General features: G+C 34.9%; 2 protein-coding genes across 5 annotated transcripts in view; one reads left to right on the top strand and one right to left on the bottom strand.

The window, feature by feature from the left end:
* LOC139982397 (uncharacterized) overlaps positions 1-25,384 on the bottom strand; it is a 35,489-nt gene extending 10,105 nt beyond the window's left edge. Inside the window, exons 1-8 of the mRNA XM_071995216.1 lie at positions 25,284-25,384; positions 21,362-21,474; positions 20,759-20,888; positions 20,071-20,142; positions 18,962-19,033; positions 17,763-17,834; positions 16,196-16,267; positions 14,864-14,935 (exon numbers count right to left, since the gene is read on the bottom strand). Of these exons, the coding sequence (XP_071851317.1) occupies positions 14,864-14,935; positions 16,196-16,267; positions 17,763-17,834; positions 18,962-19,033; positions 20,071-20,142; positions 20,759-20,888; positions 21,362-21,464 (593 nt within the window). The 5' untranslated portion in view covers positions 21,465-21,474; positions 25,284-25,384. The remainder of the gene's footprint in view (positions 1-14,863; positions 14,936-16,195; positions 16,268-17,762; positions 17,835-18,961; positions 19,034-20,070; positions 20,143-20,758; positions 20,889-21,361; positions 21,475-25,283) is intronic.
* LOC139983600 (uncharacterized) lies at positions 7-12,180 on the top strand. Of its 4 annotated transcripts, none has more exons than XM_071997252.1 (6): positions 7-673; positions 4,276-4,311; positions 4,870-4,950; positions 6,591-6,671; positions 8,123-8,218; positions 8,725-12,180. In XM_071997252.1, exons 1-6 carry the CDS (start codon positions 571-573, stop codon positions 8,784-8,786), a joined length of 459 nt encoding a protein of 152 aa, XP_071853353.1. In that variant the 5' UTR covers positions 7-570; the 3' UTR covers positions 8,787-12,180. The 4 variants fall into 4 exon arrangements, with proteins under 4 accessions (XP_071853353.1, XP_071853355.1, XP_071853354.1 ...); XM_071997254.1 differs by having other exon boundaries at positions 6,594-6,671; XM_071997253.1 differs by having other exon boundaries at positions 4,873-4,950.
* Positions 25,385-25,754: the final 370 nt, after the last annotated feature.

Consider the following 25,754-nt stretch of genomic DNA (forward strand, 5'->3'; position numbering starts at 1 on the left):
CATTAGGTGCCCATTGCATATTAAAAAATGCTACCATAGAGGGACAGTAACGTTAGGGGAACATATTCGTGTTCCCCTAATGTTTAAGGGTATGTTCATTCTGTTATGAGGGCTTCGGTGTACAGGTAATTAGTACCCATTGATCGTGGATGCTGCCCTCTACACCCCTTTATTTTGATTGGACGATTATACATCTGAATGGATATTTATAGCTTGGCAATTTTTGTAGTAGTATATGTGACCTGTGCAAAATTTAGCTATTAGGGACCCATCAAGATATATCTCGTTTAGTTTATCGTCCTATCGGTATATGTTTTACTATCGATGCTCTTTTAATGCTGGTAAAACTGACCAATGGAACTGTGACCTTGAAAGTCACAATTTCGATCCCTATCCCTTTCGGTGATACATATACTGATATCCATGTTCATATTGACGCATTTTCATTTGGTATACACACCTTGTGACGTCATCACCGCGCAATGTCGCTAAGTGTAATGTAGAGCTCATATGGACGTATGTACAGTGTGGTAAACGTGTTGTCCGTATGGCCGCAAGTGTTCACACTGTATGCAAGCAAGAACGGTAAACCTAACTTATGTTCGCGAATCGGCGCGGTATCCATGTTGCACTATCAAAATGAGAGCCGTCGAGATTGACTTTGGAAGCCTAGGTAATACCGTAATACTTTCTTGCAATTGCTAGATATTAATTCCTTTACCAAATGCTCTATTGACTAGCCTAGGATTAGTAATAGTATAAAGTAGGCCTCAGTTCCCTGTGCAGCTGGCTGATTACCAATCACAATTTGTGCAAATTATAGCTCAGCTCTCACTTGTCTCACTCAGTGTAAGCCTAACATTAACAAGATCTAGCCTAAGTTACAGGAACGTCAGTTTTGCCCTAGATAGGCTAAACTTCATTTTAATTACATGACCTTTGTCCCAAAAACTCTACAAAAACATAAATAGTGATGAATGATGCTTACATAGCACCGTTTTTTGATACAAATGATACAGTAAATATACCCTAGGCCTAGGCCTAAGTTAAGCCTTAGCCAACAGTAGCCTATTGCTGAAGACAGGCAAGGCTGGACAATGCTTAGCCTACATTAGTTAAATGCCTTATTGTCTAGAGCTATTGTGATTTTTTTGCCCACAATTAACTTAAAATACGAAGACAATTTTCAATTCTGCCCAAAAATTTAATTTATAACAGCTACTGCAGCCTTAACCAAGGGTAGGAATTAATATTTGGCTTTGGGTGACTAGTTTGGATATAGAAAAGTTGAAACGCCCCCTTAATGTATTTACGAGGTTTTTTTTAAGGTTTAGGGGGGCTCTTTTCCAAAGTTCAATATATGCTGTTTACGGAAATGGTTGTAAGCATTCAACAGGATAAAGTCAGCACAATTGCCCTATTACTAGTGTTGCAATTTACTGTATAGCAAGTTCATTAAAAGTTTGATAGCAAAAATTTGCGAGCATTTAGCAAATAATGTCAATCCACCGAATATATGACGAAAACCAATATCCCATCAACTGAAATAGAAAACACAGGTTTACTTCCGCTGGTGACATTTCCTAAGGCATATATGTTTTTATGTGTGGATAAAATCACATACCTTCCAGTTTTTAATGGATATTTTTAATTTTTATTTTCAACACAACTTGAGCGAGTAAACAGATGGATAGGTAAGATTACCATGTTGACCTACTTCACCTGTGAAGTTAGGCTACCATGTGGTCTGAGATTTGTGGGGATTTTAGGTTATTGGCACTGAAATTGCTTAGTGGAGGCCGTAACCGCAGTAACTATGCGGAGATTGTGCGTGACCCTCCGGCACTGCTTCAAATTTTATGCGGGATTGTGAGAACTGTTTGCGCGATTCGCGATGCTACTGCAATGCCTAGCTAAAACAAAAGCATGTCACAATTAATTTTACACAGACACCTGATATAACGAGGGCGATTTTCATAAGGGCGAATCGCCCTTCGCCCTGCTTATTTCCGACCCTGGCCTTGACATTTCACTTCCATGCTGTGCACGTAGAGGTGGGCAAATGTACGCACAAAGTTAGGAGGGGCACATTATTAGAATAATCCAGTAGCATAGTGGGCTTGTTATTGAGGGTTTTAAGGATTAGATCAATGATCCTAATGAAAGATAATCCACAACAACCATCTGCAAGCATTTTTCATGTTAGACCAAATAGTATTTCATCCAAATATATTGTTCACTGCATACATAATGTGTAGAATTGGGAGAACTTTGACCTCACGATGTCTCTTTTCCATCACAAAATTGCCCATGTGCTAGGCCTATACAGATATTCATGATTGACAAATTTTGCATCAGTTTGTCCAGTTTTAAATTGCATTTTTTTCTTTTAATAGATTATACAAACAGTCAAGGCTTATTCATCTTTCATTGTAAATCAAACAAATTCTTTTTAATGGTATGTATAGTCAAATGGGGTAAAAAAATAAATAAATAAACCTAAAGTTTGCTCTAAAAATTGATGAGTAAGAGGTATTGTTTTGGTTCTAATGTTCAAGTGTGTGGAGTGGGATTCTCTTAAAGAGAAATTAACAAAAATAACTTTTTTGTAAATGGAAAGTGTCGTTTTTTGCGAAAAATGTTGTTTTTTTTTACCCCCATAATTTGCTTAATTCGGGGTAAAAAAAAACAATGCCGGGGTAAAAAAAACCAATGCTAGAAAACAGCTATTTTCTTCATGAATGTATCTTAAAATCATGTTTGCATATAATTACATCTAAGTATGAGCTACTACCTTTACATGAAAAAGGAAACAAATTGTGAAATTGTCTTAATTCGTAATAATGGATCGCTCGTGTCATATGTCATGCTCAGCCATATTCATACTGTACAGTGTGTATATGATGCTACACAAATGTGGTGTAATATAGTAGAAACATTAGAGTTGAGCCAATTTCAGTTACTTCTGCCCAATTATTTAACATTTTTGACACATGACAGACATGAAAACTATTTGCCTAACCTCTTAAATCAACATTATGGAAAAATTTATACATTCGGGCAAAATAGGGAGCACATTGGAGCCGGAAAGTACTTGTTTTTTTTTACCCATTCGCATCATTTTTTTGGGGTAAAAAAAAAACAAGGCCCCCCCATGAAGCGTGAATGAAGTTGGAGTAATTCTACCATGGGGGAGTGTAATATCACTAACTGCTATGCTGTAACTGCTGGAATCTCCACATCATATAAGCTGGGTATGCAGGAGAAAGTTTCGAATATGTGGTACAAACTTCAAATTTTGCTATTTTAGCATTCGCTTGATTCGATGAAGCGGTGATTGGCAGCGAAGTGCTAAGAGTTCCAGAAATTATATAATAATAAACTAGACATATAGGACTATCACCAAAAATAAATAAGAACTTTGGCTAAATATTCCCCTTCTATAAAAAGGGGTTGTTTTTTTTTACCCCAACTACCCCCTTGTTTTTTTTTACCCCAACTGACTATACCTGTAAAGGTTCAATGTTAAGGAAGGAGTACATATTGCTGCTTTCTTTAACAGGGTTAGCTAAGCTGGCCTACTGTTCCTGGGGTGGTACTCTGATAAATATGGAGGCACCTCAATCAAGGTTCCAAGTCAATGATGGGCCTAAGCCTGTTACTATAAACCAAGGATAGTTAGGACACAAGTGCTTATTAACATGCGGGAGGGGGACGGTTGACCAAAAATTAGGAGTCAGAGCTGTTTCACTGATGAGGTGTTTGTGGTGCAATTTTCAGCAACATTTTGCTTATTTGACCTGTGGCCTCCTGACCTTTGACCCTTTAGCTAACTTATGACAACATAAAAGTTTTCTGTCTTATGTAGGCTACTTCACATATATGCTATATTGTGAAGTCAAAATTGACCCCCACACATACACAGACATTAAACATTTTTTTATTCCCCCACCCTAGTTGGTACTTGCTAGCCAATGGCATAAGGTTATCATAAGGTACCCCATTAAGTGCGCACTAGCCCCCAGCTTACAGTTCTATACCACAAGGGATGGAAATTAGGCTACTTGTCTGTTTACAGACCATTGGTTTGTTCAAAAACAGGTGACCCAATGGAATAAAACATCTCCCTGTCTCTAAATGTATACAAGGATGAGATAATAAAGTTACAACACAAAAAGTGACAAATATTTTAGCTCCTTGTGAGAGTTTGGTATTAAGGTGGTGATAACTTTATTAAACAGATCATGGAACATACTTCTTTCTAAAATTTTACAGGGCAGGTTGCGAATGAAGACCGAGAAGAGGCAATGGGTAAGATCAAAAATTATACTTGTAAGAGAAAGGAAACCATTTCATTGTGTTTTGGATAAAAGCTGTGTCAATTGAATGATGGAAACAAAAGGACCCAGTAATGGCGCAATTGAAAAACTTCATGTAAGAAATTTTAGAGGCTCAGCCGTAAGTGTTTGTTTTGTGGATATACTATTTGGTGTCCTTAATAGCTAGGTATGTAAGGAAGTGCAATCACACAACTTTTCATGTGGATTTTGCGATTATTCCTCCATGTTTTCCTCTGGGCACATGGATGCAATGGTAGACAACCTTCACTGGAACGTATTCCTCATGGAAAACAACCCCAGCCAAGTTGTAACCACCTAAAATATTATAAGTGTTTGGATGCACCATTGACCACCATAGAGTGGAGGACTGGTAGTCCTAGCGGAGGGGTGAGGGGTGATGGTTCGAATATCCTATCTAGGCCTTAGTTTCTTTGTATACTTCAAATTTCATAGAAGTTTCACCCAGCCAGTCAGTACTATATGGTGACTCATGTATTAATGCTTTTAGTTAATTTCTTGCTGTGTCCAGCAGAACAGGAGGCTGATGTTCAACAGAGAAAAAAAAGAGCAAGAGGAGAATCCCCATCCATGACCAACAAGTCACCTGTATGTAAGTATGACAGTTTATTATACTGGATATGTAGGGGCACCAAGAATTATGGGAAGAGGGATAAATGGCAAGAATGATGTCGAAAAATATAAAATGTTATTGGATTAATCTTCAGCAAATTGAGAATAAAGTGAGACTTATTAAAGTGAGTTATTAATCTTAACTGAGACAATTACCTGCACTGACCTATAATATACTGAAGTAGAACATGGTAGAACTAGATGTATTAATGTAATAACTGGTAAGGCTTATATTCCTCTAGCTATGCTGTAGATTTTGAACGCTACATAAGTAATGTTCCATGTGAGAAACAGTTATCAGCTTGACATTGTAGTAAAACTTTTGTATTTTGTATCTGCTTTAGCTGTTCATTACTCTCAAGACTCAAACATCTGCATTATATCCTTTATGAAATACATTTCCTACCTCGAAACAAAGAACTACAGAACTGTAGTAAACTTACCAGACCCTATAATAAAATACCTATGCTACATCATTGACCTACTCGATATCAAAAGAGGTATTAGTTAACAGTTACAACTGGCTGTTTGACTTTTGTCATGCAGTCTTAACAAAACTATAAATCAGCAATCAAATTGAAGAATATAGAGTGTAACTTAATAACTAATAAATATACCCCAAATATTTATTTCTTGTACAGAAGGACTCTCATATGCATGTGGCATACAAGTCAGAACTATGTTTTCCCTAATTCCAGTTCCTTTTCTTCTCAGGCAAATGTAATTGCATTCCAAATGAATTATACTGGCAGTCTTAATCTCCCTGACACATGCAATGGTTAACAACCTTTACACAGTAACAGAAGGAAGATAACCCTGCAGACTTTGTGACCCCATAATGCTTGTGTTTTGTAAATTTGGTTGGATGGATCATTCAATTGATATGAATTATCATTATGAGAGCAATTGGGCAACTAAATTTAATAAGCTACAGTAATGTACTGTAATTTTACATGTAATTGCTAGTTGAGTCAAGGGATGGATATATTTTGGTGCCATCAGTTCTAGTTATTTCCTGATGTCTGTTATCATTTGGTTGAATATGATAAAGTAGTTGCATGTTTTAGGAGAGATGAAAAATCTGTGACATTTGCTTCAAGATGACTATGCAGCTACTGGAATTATCAATTAGTCTTGAAGCATAGAAATTTTAAAGGCATTAAACACTCGCCCCAAACCGCGTGCGGCCATCTGAAAAAGTTAACTTTCTGTTGCTTGTAAGTGACCTTTTGTTCGTGTGACTACAAAATGCAGACAGTACAGTAATGAAATGCGATCCCTTGTTATCTTTAGCTGGACCTGAGATGTCCATCGCTGTATTGGTTTTTACACTGTGCTGTGGGTATTGACCGCAGCATGAACTGACTGTACACTAGTGTCTAAATACCGATGGTAGCAAGCTGTGTGTGTGTATTTTCTGGGATCGATGGTGATGTCTAACACTTCTGTTACACCTCATTCGAAACTAGGTCAGATTACCGGCATTAGACTTTCTTTTTGAGCGAGTCTTGACACCCTTAAACTAACAACATGCTGTCATTATCTTATTTGTATTTGATTTGTATCCTCATCAAACTCAATTGTTTTAACGGTCTTCATTTAATTTCTTGCTGTGTCCAGCAGTGCGGAGGGCTGATTTACAACAGAGAAGAAAAAGAGCAAGAGGAGAATCCCGATCCATGACCAACAAGTCACCTGTATGTAAGTATGACAGTGTGCGGAGATCTTTATGACGGAATGTCAAAAAGTGTGTTTACAAAATGTTACAAAATCTTTAAGAGTAACAAGTTTATGAAAATAAAGGGACTAGGATAATGGGAGGCTCAATTTTTCACACTTTCACTCGGGAGAGGTTTTTGTTTGCATTATGTTAACATGATTGCCTTGTAACTATCAAATTTGATTCAAGTTTTTTCATCGGCTGTTATGTCGTATTCTTCACTGAGCATGTCAATTTGGCCTGCATTCAGGCAAAAGGAATATACCAATCACTGCAGTATTGGAATGGTGAAAAAAAGCTGATCAAATAAGAATTAATATTTACTTTCTTCACAATACAACTTGATCGCCCTTGTGCGTGGGATCAGATCCTCCTTGCATACTCACAAGGATCGGCAGGAAGCAGCTAGGGTAAACTGATTTCAGTAGACAGGACACACTTGGTTATATATGCTCCATTAGTTTACTTTTGGGCAAGAATTAATCAGTTGCAGTTAAAGGTGGCAATTGCTCTTATTGTGCTATGGAAATCTGTTTAAAACAATAATATTGTTTATGCTTTAGTTTTTTAGTTTTTATTTTGGGTAAATGCAATAATCAAATCATGTGGAAATCTGGCAAATGAGTCAAAGCAAGGAAGGACAGCTATTTTGAAAGAAACACCATTAGATGAGCTCCTTTGGCATGCAAACAGCTGGAGTTTAATTTGAAAAAGAAAGTAAAATCAAGAAAAGTGTACAATTCTTTGTGGGAATCAACTCAACCAAGGAAATGTTTGCAAAAGTGCTCCCATAATAAAGAAGATGTTTTTATGCTTTGTCTACACAGATGACTTTAGGCCTTGCTTGTATAAATATTACTTGAGCGTCATGATGCACCTTAGTAAGAAAGCAGACTAAATTTAGTTGGCTCTTTTTTCTGGATTTGAAATGACAGAGTAAAGTTTTATTTAAGGACTGGAGACACTCTTCCAGTACCTTGTTTTTAGCAATTCGTATGTGATGAAAGGAAGGTTGTTATTACTGGTGCACCTTTATATAATGAAGAAAAGGTTTAATCCTATTAACAAGTTATACAACTTCACATACCCTGACCAGAATAAGGTACATGTGGAGGATTCCCAAGTTTCCCAATTGCCTCTACAGCTAGCTGCTGCAGCAATCATTTCCAACACCAGAGATGTTTATTGTACACATATGTTCAGACATTATGACTGCAATAGTTTCAAATCTGCTGAATATTAATGAGCATTCGCAAGACAACACTTCCTCTGGTTGCTTTACCTAGTGTTGTATGTCAGGCGTCAGGTACCTTCCATGGTGTATAACTGTATCATCAAACATGATTTCATATATAGTTCTTTCTAATTTTTGAAGTCATGTTCAAGCTCAATTAACATGGATTTCACTTTTTATTTTCCTCATTTGTTTCAGGTAGGAAATACATTAAATGGAGTGAAAGTGCTTCAAAGTGTGTGGTGGAAAATTTTGAATGTTACACCAAAGGACTTGCAGAAAAGAAGCTCCCAAGTAAGTATGCATGCCTAAGTTAAGGCCTGATTAAATTATATAATACATGTTTGCTTTATCTCATGAATATTAATGAGATCAAAACACTTAATGTTAATATCTTTAAATTGGGAAATCAGGCAACTGTAAGGTGTAATTTCTTCAAACATATTCCAATTGCAAAAGTACAGCTACCAAATGTTGGAGGTTCTTCAAACTTTGTTATGTTGACATTGGCAGATATTTGGAAACCTGCTGATATGTGCTGTACAACTGATATCAAGCATGAGGGACAAGTCTTAGCATTATTTGCAAACACAAATTTTGCTCTTGTTTCCATAGAGCTTTTTGAAAAAATCCCTATGAAACTAATCAGTGAACATCAGCAAGGAACTGTGTTTTCATTCTGGTTGTGTTCCTATCAAAAAGTACCACTGGAGTTACCTTTCATGATCCTGACCCTCATAAAATTTTATAAGCAAAAAAAATCATTTCTAATTCGTAGAGTTATTTTTTTTTCCAACTAGGTCGCAATGAGATTGAAGATTTTCTGGAGGAAGAAGCAATAGACCATATGTTTGATTGGTAGACCGTCAGAACAACAATTTTCAACGAGCCGATCAACATAGATTTAGGGAAAGGGCGAGATCAGTAGAGATGAAGATGTTATAGATTAAGTGTGTTGTAATTTTACTGTGTTGACTGTAATGGATATAATAAACACTGACAAGGGACGTAGCTAAGGCCTGATGATTAGGGGGGGGGGGGGGGGCTACTCACATGAACAATTTTTCAATTGTTCACTTTATTCCAACTGAGTATTTGGAATGAAGTGAACAATTAAACATTTTGCAGAAAGATGTTGAGTTGACCAAATACAATAAGTTGTCAATTAAACATTTTGCAGAACATTTTTCAATTGCTCTGATGGAATGAAGTGAGCAATTGAACATTTTGCAGCAAATGTCCAATTGACAAGATATGATAAGTTGTCAATGAAACAATTTGCAGAAAAATGTCCAATTGACGAGATATGATAAGAAAATTTTTCAATTGCTCAGTTAAAGCAACTGAGCAATCCAACATTTTCCTGATTTTTGATAAGATTTTATCTTGTTATCTAAACAGTTTACTAAAAATGCCAACTTATGGGGCAAAGGTTTTCTTATGTTGATGGCACTTTTAAGCTTCTGTAGATCATTTGAGTGTTTTATTGTATTCCATAGAGACTATATATCCTGAACTTACTTGAAGGGTCAACCCACCTAATAGCAAAATTAGTACATATGTAAACCGAATTGAAGCTGGCGAACCTGGTACAGTTGTTCTATTAGGCTTTTGTATTTAGAGCATTCAGAATCATACAAAGTTTTGTACGGTGGAGTATAAGGATCACGAGATACAATTTCTCAAAGTGGCTAGGAAAATGTGGTAAATATGACTGATTAAAGGTCAATTTTAACCGAAATATTTAGGTCATTCACAATCACAAGAATATATGAATAGGCCTAGGTAAATTGGAGTGCGACAGTCAGAAATTCTGATTGTCGCACTCAAATTTTCCAATGTCAGTTTTACCAAGATTGGGGGGGGGAGGGGTTGAGACACTCCCACACCCCCATCTCTAGCAACGTCCCTGCCACTGCAGTGTAGGCACATATGTTTAGCTGTTCTAGTGTTATAAAAAAGTAGAGAGAAGGAAGAGAAACCTGCTAATGAAGAGCTTCTGTGTTCCAACTTGATCTCATTTTCTCATAACTTGGGTAGCTAGGCTACTGAAAGTGTTCTAATTTAAACTTTAAGTGTTTACAATTGATGCGTATGTTATTTGCATTATTGAAACACAACGTAATGGTAAAAGAATAGATACTTAGAAAGTTGTAAACAAGAATAACAAACTGAAGGAGCTTCAGATATTAAAGGGATAAAGTCCTTGATTATTTGGGGTTTTTTTTAAGTCAAATCATGTACTATATAAGATAAATGATTGTTATATAGCATAATACAGGTAATCTGATCCATTGAAGGAATATTCTTTGATGGTAAGACACTTTCCATAGAGATCAAGCATACCTCTATATGTATGTTTTTAACTTTTTATGAGTGATATGAATATTAACCTGTTCAAGTTTATATTGAGTGGTATCAATGTTCAGCTGTTCAAGTGTGTTGAAACAAAGACAGAAGTGAGAAGAGGCTGCAAATTAAGAGTTTGTTCCAGTTTTATGTTTACCAAATCTTGTTTAGAATTGTGTTTTCTTTCTGTTTACCTGTGTAGTACATAAGGACACACGGTAGACAACAAACTTCAAGCAGAGGTTTCAAAATGAAAACAAAGGATTCAATTTTTTGTAACTGAATACATATTTGTTTAAATGAGTGGTTAAACATCTTATATGTGCCATTTTAAATTAAAGTAATGTACAAGAGGTTACATCACTTGATAAACTCTCAGAGTTATGTACAGTGAGCATTACCAGTGTGTTGCTGATACTTAATATCATGAACTCATGTGATTCAATCTGCAACAATCTTTACCTGCATCAGCAGGAAGAGAACAAGTTAGAGCAACACCTGTGACAGTGATTTGCCAAATTAGCATCTTTTTGGTGTTTTCTGCCTAAATGAGCACTTTGAATGCGCAATGATAGAAGTTAATACTAAAAACAATATTTGCCTGTTTAAAAAGGGTTCTCAGTTGACAGCCAAGTTATGAGAAGGAGGTTATGGTTGGCTGTATGTTTGATAACATAGACAAACTTAAAATACTAGGTTGAACACCAATTACAGTTTCATTACTATTTTTTATGCGAATGTACTTCTTTGCTCAAATAGTTTGATGCATAAATTGCTAGTTTGCATACAGGGAAAATGTAAATAAACAGTACCTTGTTTCGCAAAGGGAACCTCTTAGAAGTGAATGCAGAGGTCAACATGTTTAAAAGCTGTATGTAATGGTGCATTTTCACTGCAGCTTAATCAGTATTGACAGCCCAGTATCTGTTGCCTCATGTTTATGACATGGCTAATTTTCCTTTTTTTCATCAAGATAGGTCAAGTTTTCCTTCTATAGATCTGTTCATGTGATTATTAAATGTTAGTTCACTGTTTAAAATATTTGAGAGATGTTGAGGTAGTTGTACCTTTCTTTTGCTGTATATTAAAAGCATTTCTGGTCACCTGTCTATTCTATTCTTTTTTTTATCTCATCCTGATAAAGCATGCTAATACTTACCAAAGATCACTCTCTGATCTGCTTAAAGTCAATCATTGGTATAAACCAACACACATGCACACAAGGATACATTGCTTGTGAGAACCTGTACACAAAGCTCTCAACAAGATGCAAGCAAGCAGGTGTAGTTCCAGCAAGTAACTCAAGAATTATACCACAATTGACAATCGATTACGTAATCACAGAAACTTTTTTTTTTAGTTCAGCAGATTGTCAAGCTTATTGTGTTGTGTTTTGTTTTTCAAAAATACTATGTAAGTTTATTGGTCATTGAAACTTCTCATGGAGCACTCACAAAGAATTCACATAAGATATGAATACTTTGCTATACTATGACTCTTGTCAACACTACTGCTAAAATCTAGTTTACTATGTATGTTTTATTCAAGATTTCAAGGCCTTATGTTTCCTTCATTTAATAACCAGCAATGTTAACAGAAAGGGATCCCCACTTCTCTTGTGGTGTACTTTTGTATTATGTTCTCATTCCAAATGTTCACAAGTTGACTAGTATAGTGTACTCCTGTAAACAACACAAAATGTGCATTTAACTTGTATTTTCAAGAGTGTGTATGAGTAATTGATGACCTTTGGAATGGTTCATACTATGGAGATAGTGTCAATTGCATAGTATACTCTGCACCCAATGATCAGTTTTAATCTACATTAATTTCAAAGCTGCTGATTTTCATTTATTTTTGTTGTTCACGTGCCATAAGGTTTTTATTAAAATTAAATTAAAAATATCTTTGTGCTTGAATGTTTCCTTTCTTAGTATTTATGCTTTCTGGCTTGGATTGTGAAGTACTGTGATCATATGTATTGTGTTTCTGGTAACATTGAAAAATGCTTAGGGAACATAGGCTGTGATGGGGGAGGGAAAGGATGTATGATTGATGAATTGCTGACCAATGTCATTGAATATGCTAGACATGGATCTTCCATCTAGCCAAATGGATTAAAGCCATATCCGTCAAGATAGTCACAAGTCTGCTCCCCACCCCCACTCACACAACCCCAACATTTTACTCCCTATGCACGCTAGTGGTTCAACAATAGAGCCAAGAGTTTACTGAATAAAATCCGTGGCCAAAAAACCTTCACACCCATAAATACAGCCGCCCACACCCCCACCCCCACCCCCACCAACAAAAGAATGCCTCTCAGTATAATGCAACTCGTACCCTAATTTAATGTCATGTGGTGACCACAGTATGCCTGAAGTATACTGGCTTTGTAAAAGACCAAGCTAATTAGGTTTTCCTCGGTGGAAAAATCTGAGCAAGCTATGTTTGAGGTTAAAGCTACACAGATAAGAGAGGTAGAAGTGTGCCATGAACACTACAGACTGCTAAGACTAGAACTTCGTAAAAGACCAAAAGGAAAGCACCGTACTTATCAAAATAGCTACTCCGAGGGAATCTGACCAACTTTTGCTAATTAAACATTGACAGCATTTTCTGATCAAGAAGAGTGTTCGACCGATAATAGGTTAGATAATCGGCATCGGGCCGATTATCAGACAATCGGTAACCGGCATCGGCAAAATCCATTGCGCTACCGATTATTTGGAACCGATTATTAAGTTCCACATCAAGGATTGTATTTTTACGCGCTTTTGATTCACCACAACTACAACGGGAGAAGTTCGATTCAGCGCTATTCATAGCCGGGGAAGGTGCGCTAATCTACCGTGAAGGGGTATCGCAAGTCCCTCACGCGAGTTTGTACTAATGCTGTTCGATATATTATCCAGTTTTAGCAGTTAACATCATACAGTATACTCGCGATAAGCTTAGAGGGACGACGTTATTATTATTTTTTCACTTCGCTTCTTGCATCTAACGAAACCTCCTGTTATCAGGTTTAAAGATTGATATGAAAGATTATTTGTTTCGAGTAAATGTAAAACCAAATCAATATACTTTTAAACCACTTTGGTCGTTTCACCGTAGGTGAAAACTGGAAAGTGAGAGTGACATTACGCTTTGTTCATTGTGAGTTCTAGGCACATTAGGCTAGTCTGGCTAGAGAACTGTTGAGCTAAATAACTGTTTAGTTTGAAAATACGCCCAATTTTCTTCAAATGCCATAAAATTATGCAATCAAGGCGCCAAATTCTCCTAAAATTCCCTAGAAATGTTTGGCGACAGTCCTCGGTAGTTCTACTGCATTACCATTTGTGATTACTAATCACTGATTAGGCAAATATTCTTACGCATATTTTTGCGAAAAACCCGAAGCAACTTTTTTCTCCTGACCTAATGTACTATACGTGCTAAAATATCACCTTTGCAGTAATTAAACTCACCGACTAAAGCATGTCTGATTTCCAGCGACAACGTCAATGGGACTTTAGTGTGGTTTTCCCACGTGTAGTAATGTCAATGGAGAAGCGCCATTGACTTACTGTGATGATCGTTTAAACAACGTTCCATCGGAAGGTTTCCCTTGCATATGGCAAAACTTGAAGCAAACGTTCGGGATTGTGTTATCTTTTTCAATAAAATATTAAAATAAAACTGCTTATCCACTAAAGGTAATAGGCATCGGCCCGATTGTCACAGAAACTAATCGGTACTAGGTAAAGCTGATTATCATTTAATAGGTCGAACTCTAATCAAGAAATCTTTACCATAATTTGTGTTTTTGTCACACCGTAACATTGGAAAATAGTGTTGTTATAATCTAATAAAATGTGTATACTGACAATTGAAAGTTCTACATTAGCTGGTTATATTTTGAGCAAATTTATTGCTTAAAATTGCCGATAATGCAGTCAACTTTTTTATATAAGATTCTTTCCTATGACATGCAATGAATGAATGACACACATACTTAAACCGTATACCGATCGGAGAGTTGTATAAATGCACACATTATGTGAACATATGTACTGTACCCTTAACTGTGAATAGGGGGACATATGCAAGTGTCCCTCTATCGTACTAAAAATTGTTTGAAGTACGTAAAGAAGACACAGTTACTACCGCTTTTCTGATATATCTGTCAATGAGTTGCATAAAAGATGCGATCCAAGTTCCATGCACTGCTATCAATCCCTCCAGTCTGCGGTGAATTTATCCTTAACGACGCATTTGCATTAAGACTTATATGTGGCTTTAAATGGAAAGTCCATCCAAGGTGGGTTTTTTGACCGTGTCCTGGTACTGTACACTTTAGGGTTATATATATATATATATAAGCATATATTTATATATATACGAATATATATATATATATATATATATATATATATATATTTCGTTCGGTTTCGTTCACTTTGTTATTTGTAAGTCCATCATACCTGCTTTGACAAATCTAGTGATATCAACTTGTAGATTGTTTCAAAGTGACGAGACGATTACTATGAGAATATCACAGGAATGTTTTCGTCATCCTGAATACTCAAAGCTTATTAAATAACTCACAAAGATTTCAAGCTGGTTGTGTTTTCAAAAAGTCCTTTCGGTAAACTCGTCAACTTGTTATACGACAAATCCCTAGAAAAAAAAAACATTTATCATAAAATTATAGGGTCAGTTTGTTTCATGTTGATATTACAAACCAATCACTTTAGACAGAGAATCGAAATCATTAGCAAATGTTTCTGTGATATCGACGATCATCATCATCATCATCATCATCATCATCATCATCATCATCATCATCATCATCATCATCATCATCATCATCATCATCATCATCATCATCATCATCATCATCATCATCATCATCATCATCATCATCATCATCATCATCATCACCATTTCATCATCATCATCATCATCATCACAATCCTATCACCATCGCAATCATCATCATCATCATCGTCATCATCATCATCATCATCATCATCATCATCATCATCATCATCATCATCATCATCATCATCATCATCATCATCATCATCATCATCATCATCATCATCATCATCATCATCATCATCATCATCATCATCATCATCATCATCATCATCACACCATCATCATCATTATCATCACCACCATCATCACCATCATAATCACCATCATCATCACCATTCCATCACCATCACAATCCTCATCACCCATCATCATCATCATCATCATCATACCACCATCATCATCATCATCATCATCATCATCATCATTTTTATCATTATCATGTGATGATATAGAATATATATGATCATCGTGATTATCATTGTCAATGTCTCTGTTGCTGTAGTAATCGTTATCTGTTTCATGAACATAATCGCTATAATAATCATTAGCATTTTCATTAACTATCGCTATAATAATAATTATCATGACAATGACGAAATATCGTCGATTGTGTCATTTTCGGTGTTGTATTTCAACATGATAGATGTTCCTAAATATATATATATATATATATATGTATGTATATGTATATGTATATATATATATATATATATATATGTATATGTATATGTATATATATATATATACATATATATATATATATATATATATATATATTCTTTTTCTTTCTTTTTTCTTTTTTTCTTTAGATTAATGTTAGGAACTGTGCATACTGTCAATACGAATGCTTTGAAACATGAGTTTAGTACAACATTAGCATTTGAAAAGTGTCGCATTTTGCTGAATATTTTTAGTACATGTGGTGGTGTCTTTTTTTTTCTACATTCGGGGTCCTTCATCAAAACGTATACGATGTTCCAAAGTAAAAAAAATAATAATAAAGAGAGTGGCTTTACAGATATCTGCCAGCATGCAGTTTACCCAATATTTACTTACAAGGTAGACAAATGTACCAGTTTCTTGAAAATTGTTGTGGGTAATTGCGTCAAGAAGTTGTGGTTGATATATCTAAGTGAAAAATGGAACAAAATGTACAAAATATATGTTACCATGACAGAAATCGATACATCCTCACACGGAACATACGGTCTATTCTATCAACATAAATAAAGTGAAAAATATTGTTAAACATAGTTGTTATATTGATAAAAACACATATTGCATAGTCAAAGATTATACAACTTGTATAAAGTATATCAACATTTCGAATTAACCTATATGATATCTAACACACCAACGATATTAGGCAATGAGTGCAACTGAACTTTTCAAGTTTGTTTTGAATGCATGTTGATAATAATTCACATGATATGATGAAGCAGTGACAGCTAACATTCGACCTGTCTTGAAAAAAAGTGAGGCAATTTAATAAAATTGCGTATACTTCTTAAATGAACTTCCGAAAAGGAATTAACTCTTCTGATCATGCCCCCCAAAAATGATAAAATCGAATAACACGTTCTATGCAAGTAGTGGCATTTTTAATCATTATATAACCACAAATAATTATTCTTACTCCTTCTTCGCCATGTGCTAGTCTGCACGGTACTGTCTTCTGGGTTTGCTAAGGTAAATGGGCCGAAATCTTAAATCTCTTAACTTGTTTTCATATCAGATGAAGTTTGCAATGGAATGAATATGCTAGCATATTAAAACGGTTCATGTCTTATGTTCAAATTAAAGACACAAGAATGTATCCAAATTCCTCAAACAACAACAACAACAACAAATCTCCAAATTAATGTAGGCTACTCACAAGAGTTTAAGGTTTATATTTCCATTGAAGATGTCTTCTGTGAGCTCTTTGATAGTGTTAAAACACAACCTCTTAAAATAAGTAACATACAAAGTCTTCACTTAATTCAATTGCCTGCGCGTATATATATATATATATATATATATATATATATATATATATATATATATATATATATATATGGACATCGAATGTCCGCATAATCGGTTGGTGTCCACATAGCGCGGTGGGATACTAACGAATGTCCATGTAATCCAGGTCAAGTGAGAGTATACATATATATATATATATATATATATATATATATATATATATATATATATATATATATATATATATATATATTGGTCTTACAGCTTCATGTAAAGTTAATTACTATTACCTCTCTTTTCACACACATATTCACACCAAGTTGATACATTTTTTTCTTTATAATCTCTACTTTCATATACCAATACAAAACACTTGTATTTTTTTAGTATAAGCAGTATGAATAACATGTTTTCATCAAATAAATGTTAGGAACGGTTCGTACTGTCAATACGAGCGCATTGAAACATGAGTTTAGAGAAGCATTCGCATTAGAAAGTGTCGCAACTGACTATTCGGTACATGTGTTGGTATCTGTTTTTTACATGCGGGATCCTACATCGAAACGTATACGATGTTCTACCATAAAAATAAATATAAAAAGAGAGTGACATTACAGATATCTACCAGCAACCAATTTCCTTAATATTTACTTACAAAATAGACAAATTTACGAGTTTCTTGAAAATGGTTGTGGGTAATTTCGTCAAGACGTTGTCGTTGATATATCTCAGTAAAAAAAGTAGAAAAACTGTAAAAATGATGCAATCAACATATATGCAATTTAAAACTAATTAAGTGATAAGTATGGGTTATAAAACAGTTTTGATAGTAATAAAACACATGTATTGCATTGGCGATTCACTAATATCCGTGTTAGGTTTTCTTAGTAGCAGAGTTAAATATGTCTTCCTCTCCTATGATGCTATCAATTTCAATAGAAAATCATGTGTTTGGTTTGTTCTCAAAGGCGTAGCAGAATCGTATACACTAGTCTTTAGCTATACCAAATTATTAATTAATCAAATGAAATAGAAATAAGACAAGACATATTACAAGCATTTAGGCTGACGAATACATTCCTGAGATATTCTAATTCTAAATAATCGATTCTTCACTTTGAAACAATCTGCTAGTTTATATCACTAGATTTGACAAAACAGATATAATTGACTTACAAATAACGTTAACGAAACCGAAAGAAAAGAGAACATTCATGGGGAAAAAGAAGTTTCGCATATATGTATATATATATATATATATATATATATATATATATATATATATATATATATATATATATATATATATATATTATTAGAGAAAACCAGAGAAATAAGATATGACTCATAATTGACAAATAAGGAGTAAGTTTTAGAAAATATATTGGAATTTTCGGTCCCCCTGGGACCTTCGTCAGCAATACTTGGCAGTCGAATGAGAAGTACAAAATGATTTTGTACTTCTCATTCGACTGCCAAGTATTGCTGACGAAGGTCCCAGGGGGACCGAAAATTCCAATATATTTTCTAAAACTTACTCCTTATTTGTCAATTATGAGTCATATCTTATTTCTCTGGTTTTCTCTAATAATATTTTCTTTTGGAGTAAACGTGGATTTTCGTTATATATATATATATATATATACCAAACATCATGACATATGTTCAATATGAAAGATAAACCAATGATAGTCATGAATAGCTTAAATAAAGACGACTGTCAAGATATATTATCATTTTCAATATTTAATAAATACTAAGTAATGAAGTAGACCAAAATAAAGTTAGATGCTGTCATGAACATAAAATAAAAACAATTTTCAAATGTAATACATGTAACGAGAGTATGCTTACAAGGCTGTTAGCTGGGTTGTATAATAGAATGTTTCATCGTGAAGCTCTGATATCTTGTTTCTTGAAATATTTCTGTCAGAGGAATTTCAACAATACTGGTTTAAACTAATTCGTACATATGTTCAGCTAAAATACAAATACTGGTTATTACCACTACCAACAGTACTGTCAGATCCGTTGTGCACTGGGAATATTTTGTTATTGTCAGGAATGGTTTGTATAGATGATGAATCAACTAAAGTGGAATTAGACACTATAATAGCAAAACGTTGAAAGATTAATGAAAAGTAAAACAACCGTTGATAGGTTTCACTTCAAACACTGTTTGGATTTGAATTGCATTTGTTTTATTAGTTGTGAAGGAAAGAAACATTCGTTGTTATTCTACGAAACTGTTACTAACGTTTTATTGACTGTTGCTCTTTTTTTTATAAACCCAATACCACCAATGACAAATCCCTTGCACATCTGTAAAGAAGCCTATGCCACGTTAAGAGAGGCCACTGTAAATTGCTTGATACGTTTGTACTGTGAATAACACAAAGCCATTAATCAGTATAAACTGTAGTGTGTTATAAAACCGTAACACGTGTTACACCTATCAGCAGATGCTACTGTGGAAAAAAATACTAACATACGAATTCATTACCCAAAGACTGTTCTACGAATGACTGGTTATGAGTCAAAGCAACTGTCCCCAAATGTCCGACTAGTAAGTGTACCTTGGTGAGATGGTTCAAATGGCATATTTTCAGCGTTTTACAGTAAAGTGTCATCCGCTTGCTGTTAATATGTGGACGAAATATTGTCAAAACCTTTAGAGAAGTCCGGTTAGTCTAGTCAATCATTATGCATAGGATTTTATGTTCAGTCTTTTTCGTTTATAAATAACTCCTTCTCAGCAGCAACCGGTCATAAATCTAACACATGTTAAGAAGTTATTAAACACATTAATTTAACTGATTAACGGGTGCATACCTTTACCAGTTTAGAACTAATTAAGGCATGAAAAACGGCTGGAGAGGCAAAAAGACTGTAGTTGTTGTTGAAGGAAACACAGAACTAATATATTGTTTTGATATAAATCAGACAAGGAAACAGTTACTTACAACAGGTTAAGAGAGGTGGTCAATCTGAAGGTGTCCTTTGGAATCAAACTGAGGTAGTTTCTAGAGAAGTTACTGTTGAGACATTAGAAATCAAGTTAATGAATGCGAACACCACTATCCTTTTATTATTGTGAATGGGTACTGAAAAATATATGAAAGTTTTAGGATATGTTATGTATATTCAGCTGATAAGAGATGAACGGTGTTGTAGCAAATTCATCATCATACATTGATAATAATGTAGGACAAAATGTTTTGTTTTTCTACAAAGATGTATTGACGTTAAACGACTACAAACAAGTGATTCTTAATAAATTAAAACCACATAAACTTTTAGTATATTATCCCGACAAAATTAATACATGCACACACATACACACCAAAATCATAAAAATGCCATGAAACGCTCTCATTGGTAGTTATACAAAGCCAGTTTAAACGCTTTCACACGCCAGTAGAATCACTGTAGTAGAGTTGTACGGACTTCGGTGTGTGACAGGGATCGAATCCAACCTTAGCCTGATAAGTCTCTTATTTTCACCGTTTATTCAAGTAAATTGTTGATTGTCATCCATTCGATGAACTGATCTCTGTGGGGTTAATACATCATGTTTAACGTACCATTAATTAACCATCACAGATGTAGTACTTACGCTGAAGCAACCGTTAAAGAGGTAGACGTACTTACGCAAAAGTAACATTTGGTGGAATAACCAGTGACAAGTTGTGCAGTTGTCTTCTAGAACAATCAATACTATAACCTTTTCTCGTTTCGTTACATCTACAGATTCCTTTGGAACCGCAAGCATATGGTAGTTCTAAAGATTGACAAATCAAAATACCATGCACTCCATAAAGGTAATTATGTTTTGCAATTTTATCGAGATTTGGTATTTATTGAAACGTGATATCTATTTACTTTATTTTAAAGGGGTGGTATGCTGAAAAATCATATATTCGAGTCATGTGATAAAAGTATACATTTTTATTTTCGGCGACTTTGCACTCCCTCAGAACGACCATTGAGTATCCCCAGCTTCCAAGATATCACAGGAACTGTACTCATGTGTATTTTGTCGTTTTACCGGCACCCATTTTGCAGTAATTAACTTTCATTCAGGTTTGCTTAAAATCACATGAAATATTAACTTAAAACAACTATTTTAAAGATGTTACCATGTTGTGTATAACAAATTAAAAACATATGTATATTATTCACTGAAAATATAATTGAGTTAGCGAAATAAATGAATGGGCACATTTACACTTTGGAAATAAAAGAAAACCTTACCGTTGGTTTCACACGGTATATCGTGGCCTTCTTCTGCGTCGTTAGTCACAGCACCATTTTTCGTCACCAATATCAGAAATAACAAACTCAAGGCAATCTTCATTTTGGAGATTCTATTAAAATGATAACATACAAAAGAATAAGATCCTCACCCACGACGTGTCGTATAAGGCAGATTAATAACAATTGACTGACAATTGATAATTAGTACTGTTATAGAAAATATATTGGGCCATGGACATGGACATGGTATAGAAAAGCACGTAACATCCGCTCAGTGCTGGTTCGCACTAATCTCGCCCCACCCAGTAATGAGCCTGAGGCTGCCTGACAGTGGTAACATCCCCTGTAACAAACCTAGATGCTTGGTGTGCACACACCTCGACCCCTCCCCCTCTTTCCTCCACCGGGCCTCAGGTACTACTCTGAGACCTGGTAGATTTGGTTGCGACTCAGCCAATGTCATCTACCTCCTATATTGTTGCAAGTGCCCCCAGGTCACCTATATTGGCGAAACCAGCACTAAGTTCAGACTTCGCTTCAATAATCACAAACTAAGTATCCGCAAAAATAATCCAGGTTTCCCTGTTGCTGGACACTTTAATCTCCCCAATCACAACTTATCTGATTTCAAATTTGTCATTCTATACGGCTTCTTCAAAACCGTTCATGAACGAAGCACCCGGGAACTAAAAACTATCTTACGCCTCGACACACACAACAATGGGCTCAACAGGGATCTCTCTTTTATGAGTATACATGCTAAGCTAAATACCAATAAGGTCTAGTTTCTTCCATTTCATTAGCACAACTGAAGAACAGCCGTGTTAACGCTCGAAATATATTGTAACCAATTTAACGTTCTAAGTAATAAAGTTGGAAATGAAAGTATCATTTTTTCCCAATTTTTTTCTTGTGGATATATCTTACTTTCCAACACACGCCAACAGACATGTATATATATATATATATATATTTATATATATATATATATATAATATATATATATATATATTTTCCTTGCGGTAAACCTAAATGCTAAATATGTCCCCATATTTCCCCAGGCACCGTGGTCAAGATTCAAAATGTTGACTTTAGTCTAAGACCCCCTTCCCTCGCTTGTGATTCTATTAATGTTATTTACATTTTCTATTGTGTACCTTGCACAGAGGGCAATTATGTAGGTGAAACAGGCTCACGGTTCCGCTTACATTTTAATAATCACAAAAGTCTATTCGTAATAATTTTGCAGGATTCCCAGTTTCCGAACATTTCAATCTTCATAGTCATTATCTAAAAAAAAACTAAATGTATTTTAATTGCCTGGAACTTCAAATCAACCACTGAACGTAAACGTAAAGTAATCGATTGGATCTTTCGTATTAAGTCTCACATCACCGGCCTCAACAAAGACTTGGGACCCCTTAACAACTATCAGTTCTACAAGCATATGTAATCCGTTCTTTGCTCCTTTATCCGCTTCCTGTATAGTCATGGTTTATTCGGTTTTAATTCCATTATTGTAACTTACACTTATCTAGCGTCATTCTCTCATTGTGTCACATTTTGTACTTTTCATTCGACTGCCAAGTGTTGCTGACGAAGGTCCCAGGGTGACCGAAAATTCCAATACATTTTCTAAAACTTACTTTGTCAATTATGAGTCATAGTCATATCTTTTTTCTGTGGTTTTCTCTAATAATAATAATAATATATATATATATATATATATATATATATATATATATATATATATATATATATATGAAAATCGTAATGACTTGGAAAATCAAGAACAGTGAAAAAACTTCCAGCCTCCACCGGGATTCGAACCACGGGCCTTCCGCTCTGTACGCGGACACCTAACCACTAGGCTATGGACGCTGATTGTATGTCCAGAGGTTCGAAACCGGTAAGGAAGGTCGTAATTCCACTGTAGGCGTTTGTCACCTGTATCGAACAATACTAGTTCTGTTTTTGGTGACATATTTTGCCTTACTCTAGAGATCAAATTCATGAGGCTAACCAACTCGAAAATCATTTGTGATATATATATATATATATATATATATATATATATATATATACATATATATATATATATATATATATCCATTGTGTGTGTCCAAAGATATATTGTACGTCCAGGGGTTCGAAACCGGTGAGAAAGGTCGCAATGCCACTGTGTGCATTTGTCACCTGTATTACACAATACTAGTTCTGTTTTTAGTGACGTAATTTGCCTTACTGTAGACATAAAACATGATGCTATCCAACTCAAAATCATTGTCATTCCTAAAGCAGGACCTCGAAAGAGATACTTTAAACAGAATCTGTTAAATGACTTGTACATAAATGACAAATGAATATGAATATTTATCTATCACAATGAACTATTAACTTCTTTGAATCAGCAATGTGTGTTAGCAACATAATGGGAGTCGAAAACAAAATTGAAAGATAAAGCACATGATGTAAACCTGCATCTATTTTCATACGGTTATAACACCTTAGCGTGACAAGCAATGAACGAAAATGAAAACAGACTAAATGGTGGATAAAAAATAAAAGAGTAAAACAATGAAGCATTAATCATGTGAAAGGGGAAGTATGATGTTACTGTTTCATATCTTCTTTTACAGCAACTTCCTTGAAAATTCATTCAAGATTAATAAACTGTCAGTACGTTATACATTGAATATAGACACGAGTCAACATGGTTTGAAAAAAAAACGGCGTGATCTTTAATTAATTAAGTATTGGCACTTGAGTTATATACTAAATACGGTCTTAATTATCAGCAGATATCGACTAATGATTAACTTTCAAAGACGATGTTTGAAGTATGTAGTTGAGATCCTCCTGCGATCCGGAATTTGCGAAGAAGCCTCATTGGCTTATCAGAGCCGCAAGCTGACCGAAGTCAGTCTCTTAGATTCATATTTTACGTCTATGATTATGAATTGCCAATTTTCAACAACTCTGTAACTGGCGACATACATTAATCTTGGAGTGACTCGAACTATCTTATGATTGGAAGTCATCGGCGTTAACCATTGAGCTAACCCTCCTTGTCTTTGCAGAGTGGTAGTAAAACTGTTACAGTTATAAAGTTGTTTTAAACACTGTTATTTAATATTCATAGGATGTCACGTGCATACAAAAACAAAACAGAAACGGAGAACTATGGCCCAGCATTACTTCCAACTAAAATGTGAATGTCCAATGAAACCAGCATATGCAATTGCTGATCTATTGTTATTCAAACTGTTCTGTTACTTTTGTTAGAAGTCAAATTTTTATAGTGAAAATATGAAAAATAACCGACACTCGTAACCAATATTCTCTTAGCAAGATTGCTCAATTTCAAATCAGAGTATAAAACTTACCTAACAATTTGTTTTACTTTAGTCTACTAAACATGATAAAAGAAAACGCATTATATATTTTTGTTCATGCACAAACAATAAAATAAGAAACAATCGCAGTTTACTATTATAACTGAAATGACCGTGACGAGACATGGTTGTAGTTGAGCAAGCGCTTGATGAGATGGATTGTTGACAAATTTAATTACTATCGCCTTTGAAATGCTGACGATTGTCTTCTTTATAATGCCTGTTTTGACCAAATCTTCCAACATTTTACTCGCTTAGTATTTTGTTCTCTTGTTGTTATTTCTGCAACAAAACGTTTACTCCGATAATTCCATAACTTTAAGATTCTGAGTGTCAGAATTTATAATGTTTATTGAACAAGAACGGTTATTAGGAACCACTCACCTGGTGAATTTATGATTGAGAACCATAAGTCATAACATAAATGCTCTCGCAGTTCCAACACATGTACTAATGTGTGGTATATTAACATATGCTTAGCGAAAGTAAAACACTTATTATGTGAACATCCAATTTAAACTTACCTTTGAAGGAAGCACTTAAGATGGACACTTGTTACTTGAAGGCGGATCTCGATGTGTTGATAAAGGTATTGTAGCTTGTTACCGCAACTCGTTAAGGAAAATCAACATTTCTATGACAAGGACACATATTTACTAATGTCTGCCTCTTGATTTTTTCCACTTTTCTTCCCCTTTCTTTTCTCGACTGACATTTATCGCCGCGATGACAGCGACTGCACACTGTATTCTACGAAAGTGAAAGATAGTATGTCGACAACAAAAACACATTGGAAATGTACTTTCGTCCGAAACACAATAAAGGTCGGACAAAACAAGAACGAAATGTTATGACGCTGAGGTTGCTTTCTCCACAGTGTTTATACGTTTGAATAACCAGCTACGGATATGGATGGAACTACCCCACCCCCATTCCTAGATCCCCGACCCTCCACTCTAGGGAATCATCGCTCCAGCAAGTGAAAGATATGCTGA

Source organism: Apostichopus japonicus, chromosome 16 (genome assembly GCF_037975245.1).
Source record: "Apostichopus japonicus isolate 1M-3 chromosome 16, ASM3797524v1, whole genome shotgun sequence".
Classification (NCBI taxonomy): Eukaryota; Metazoa; Echinodermata; class Holothuroidea; order Aspidochirotida; family Stichopodidae; genus Apostichopus; species Apostichopus japonicus.

Coding starts and splice junctions, on each gene's coding strand:
- LOC139983600 (XM_071997252.1), top strand. CDS start 571: ATGCAAGCAAGAACGGTAAACCTAACTTATGTTCGCGAATCGGCGCGG. Junction 674..4,275: donor GATTGACTTTGGAAGCCTAG/GTAATACCGTAA, acceptor AAAATTTTACAG/GGCAGGTTGCGAATGAAGAC. Junction 4,951..6,590: donor GACCAACAAGTCACCTGTAT/GTAAGTATGACA, acceptor TGCTGTGTCCAG/CAGTGCGGAGGGCTGATTTA.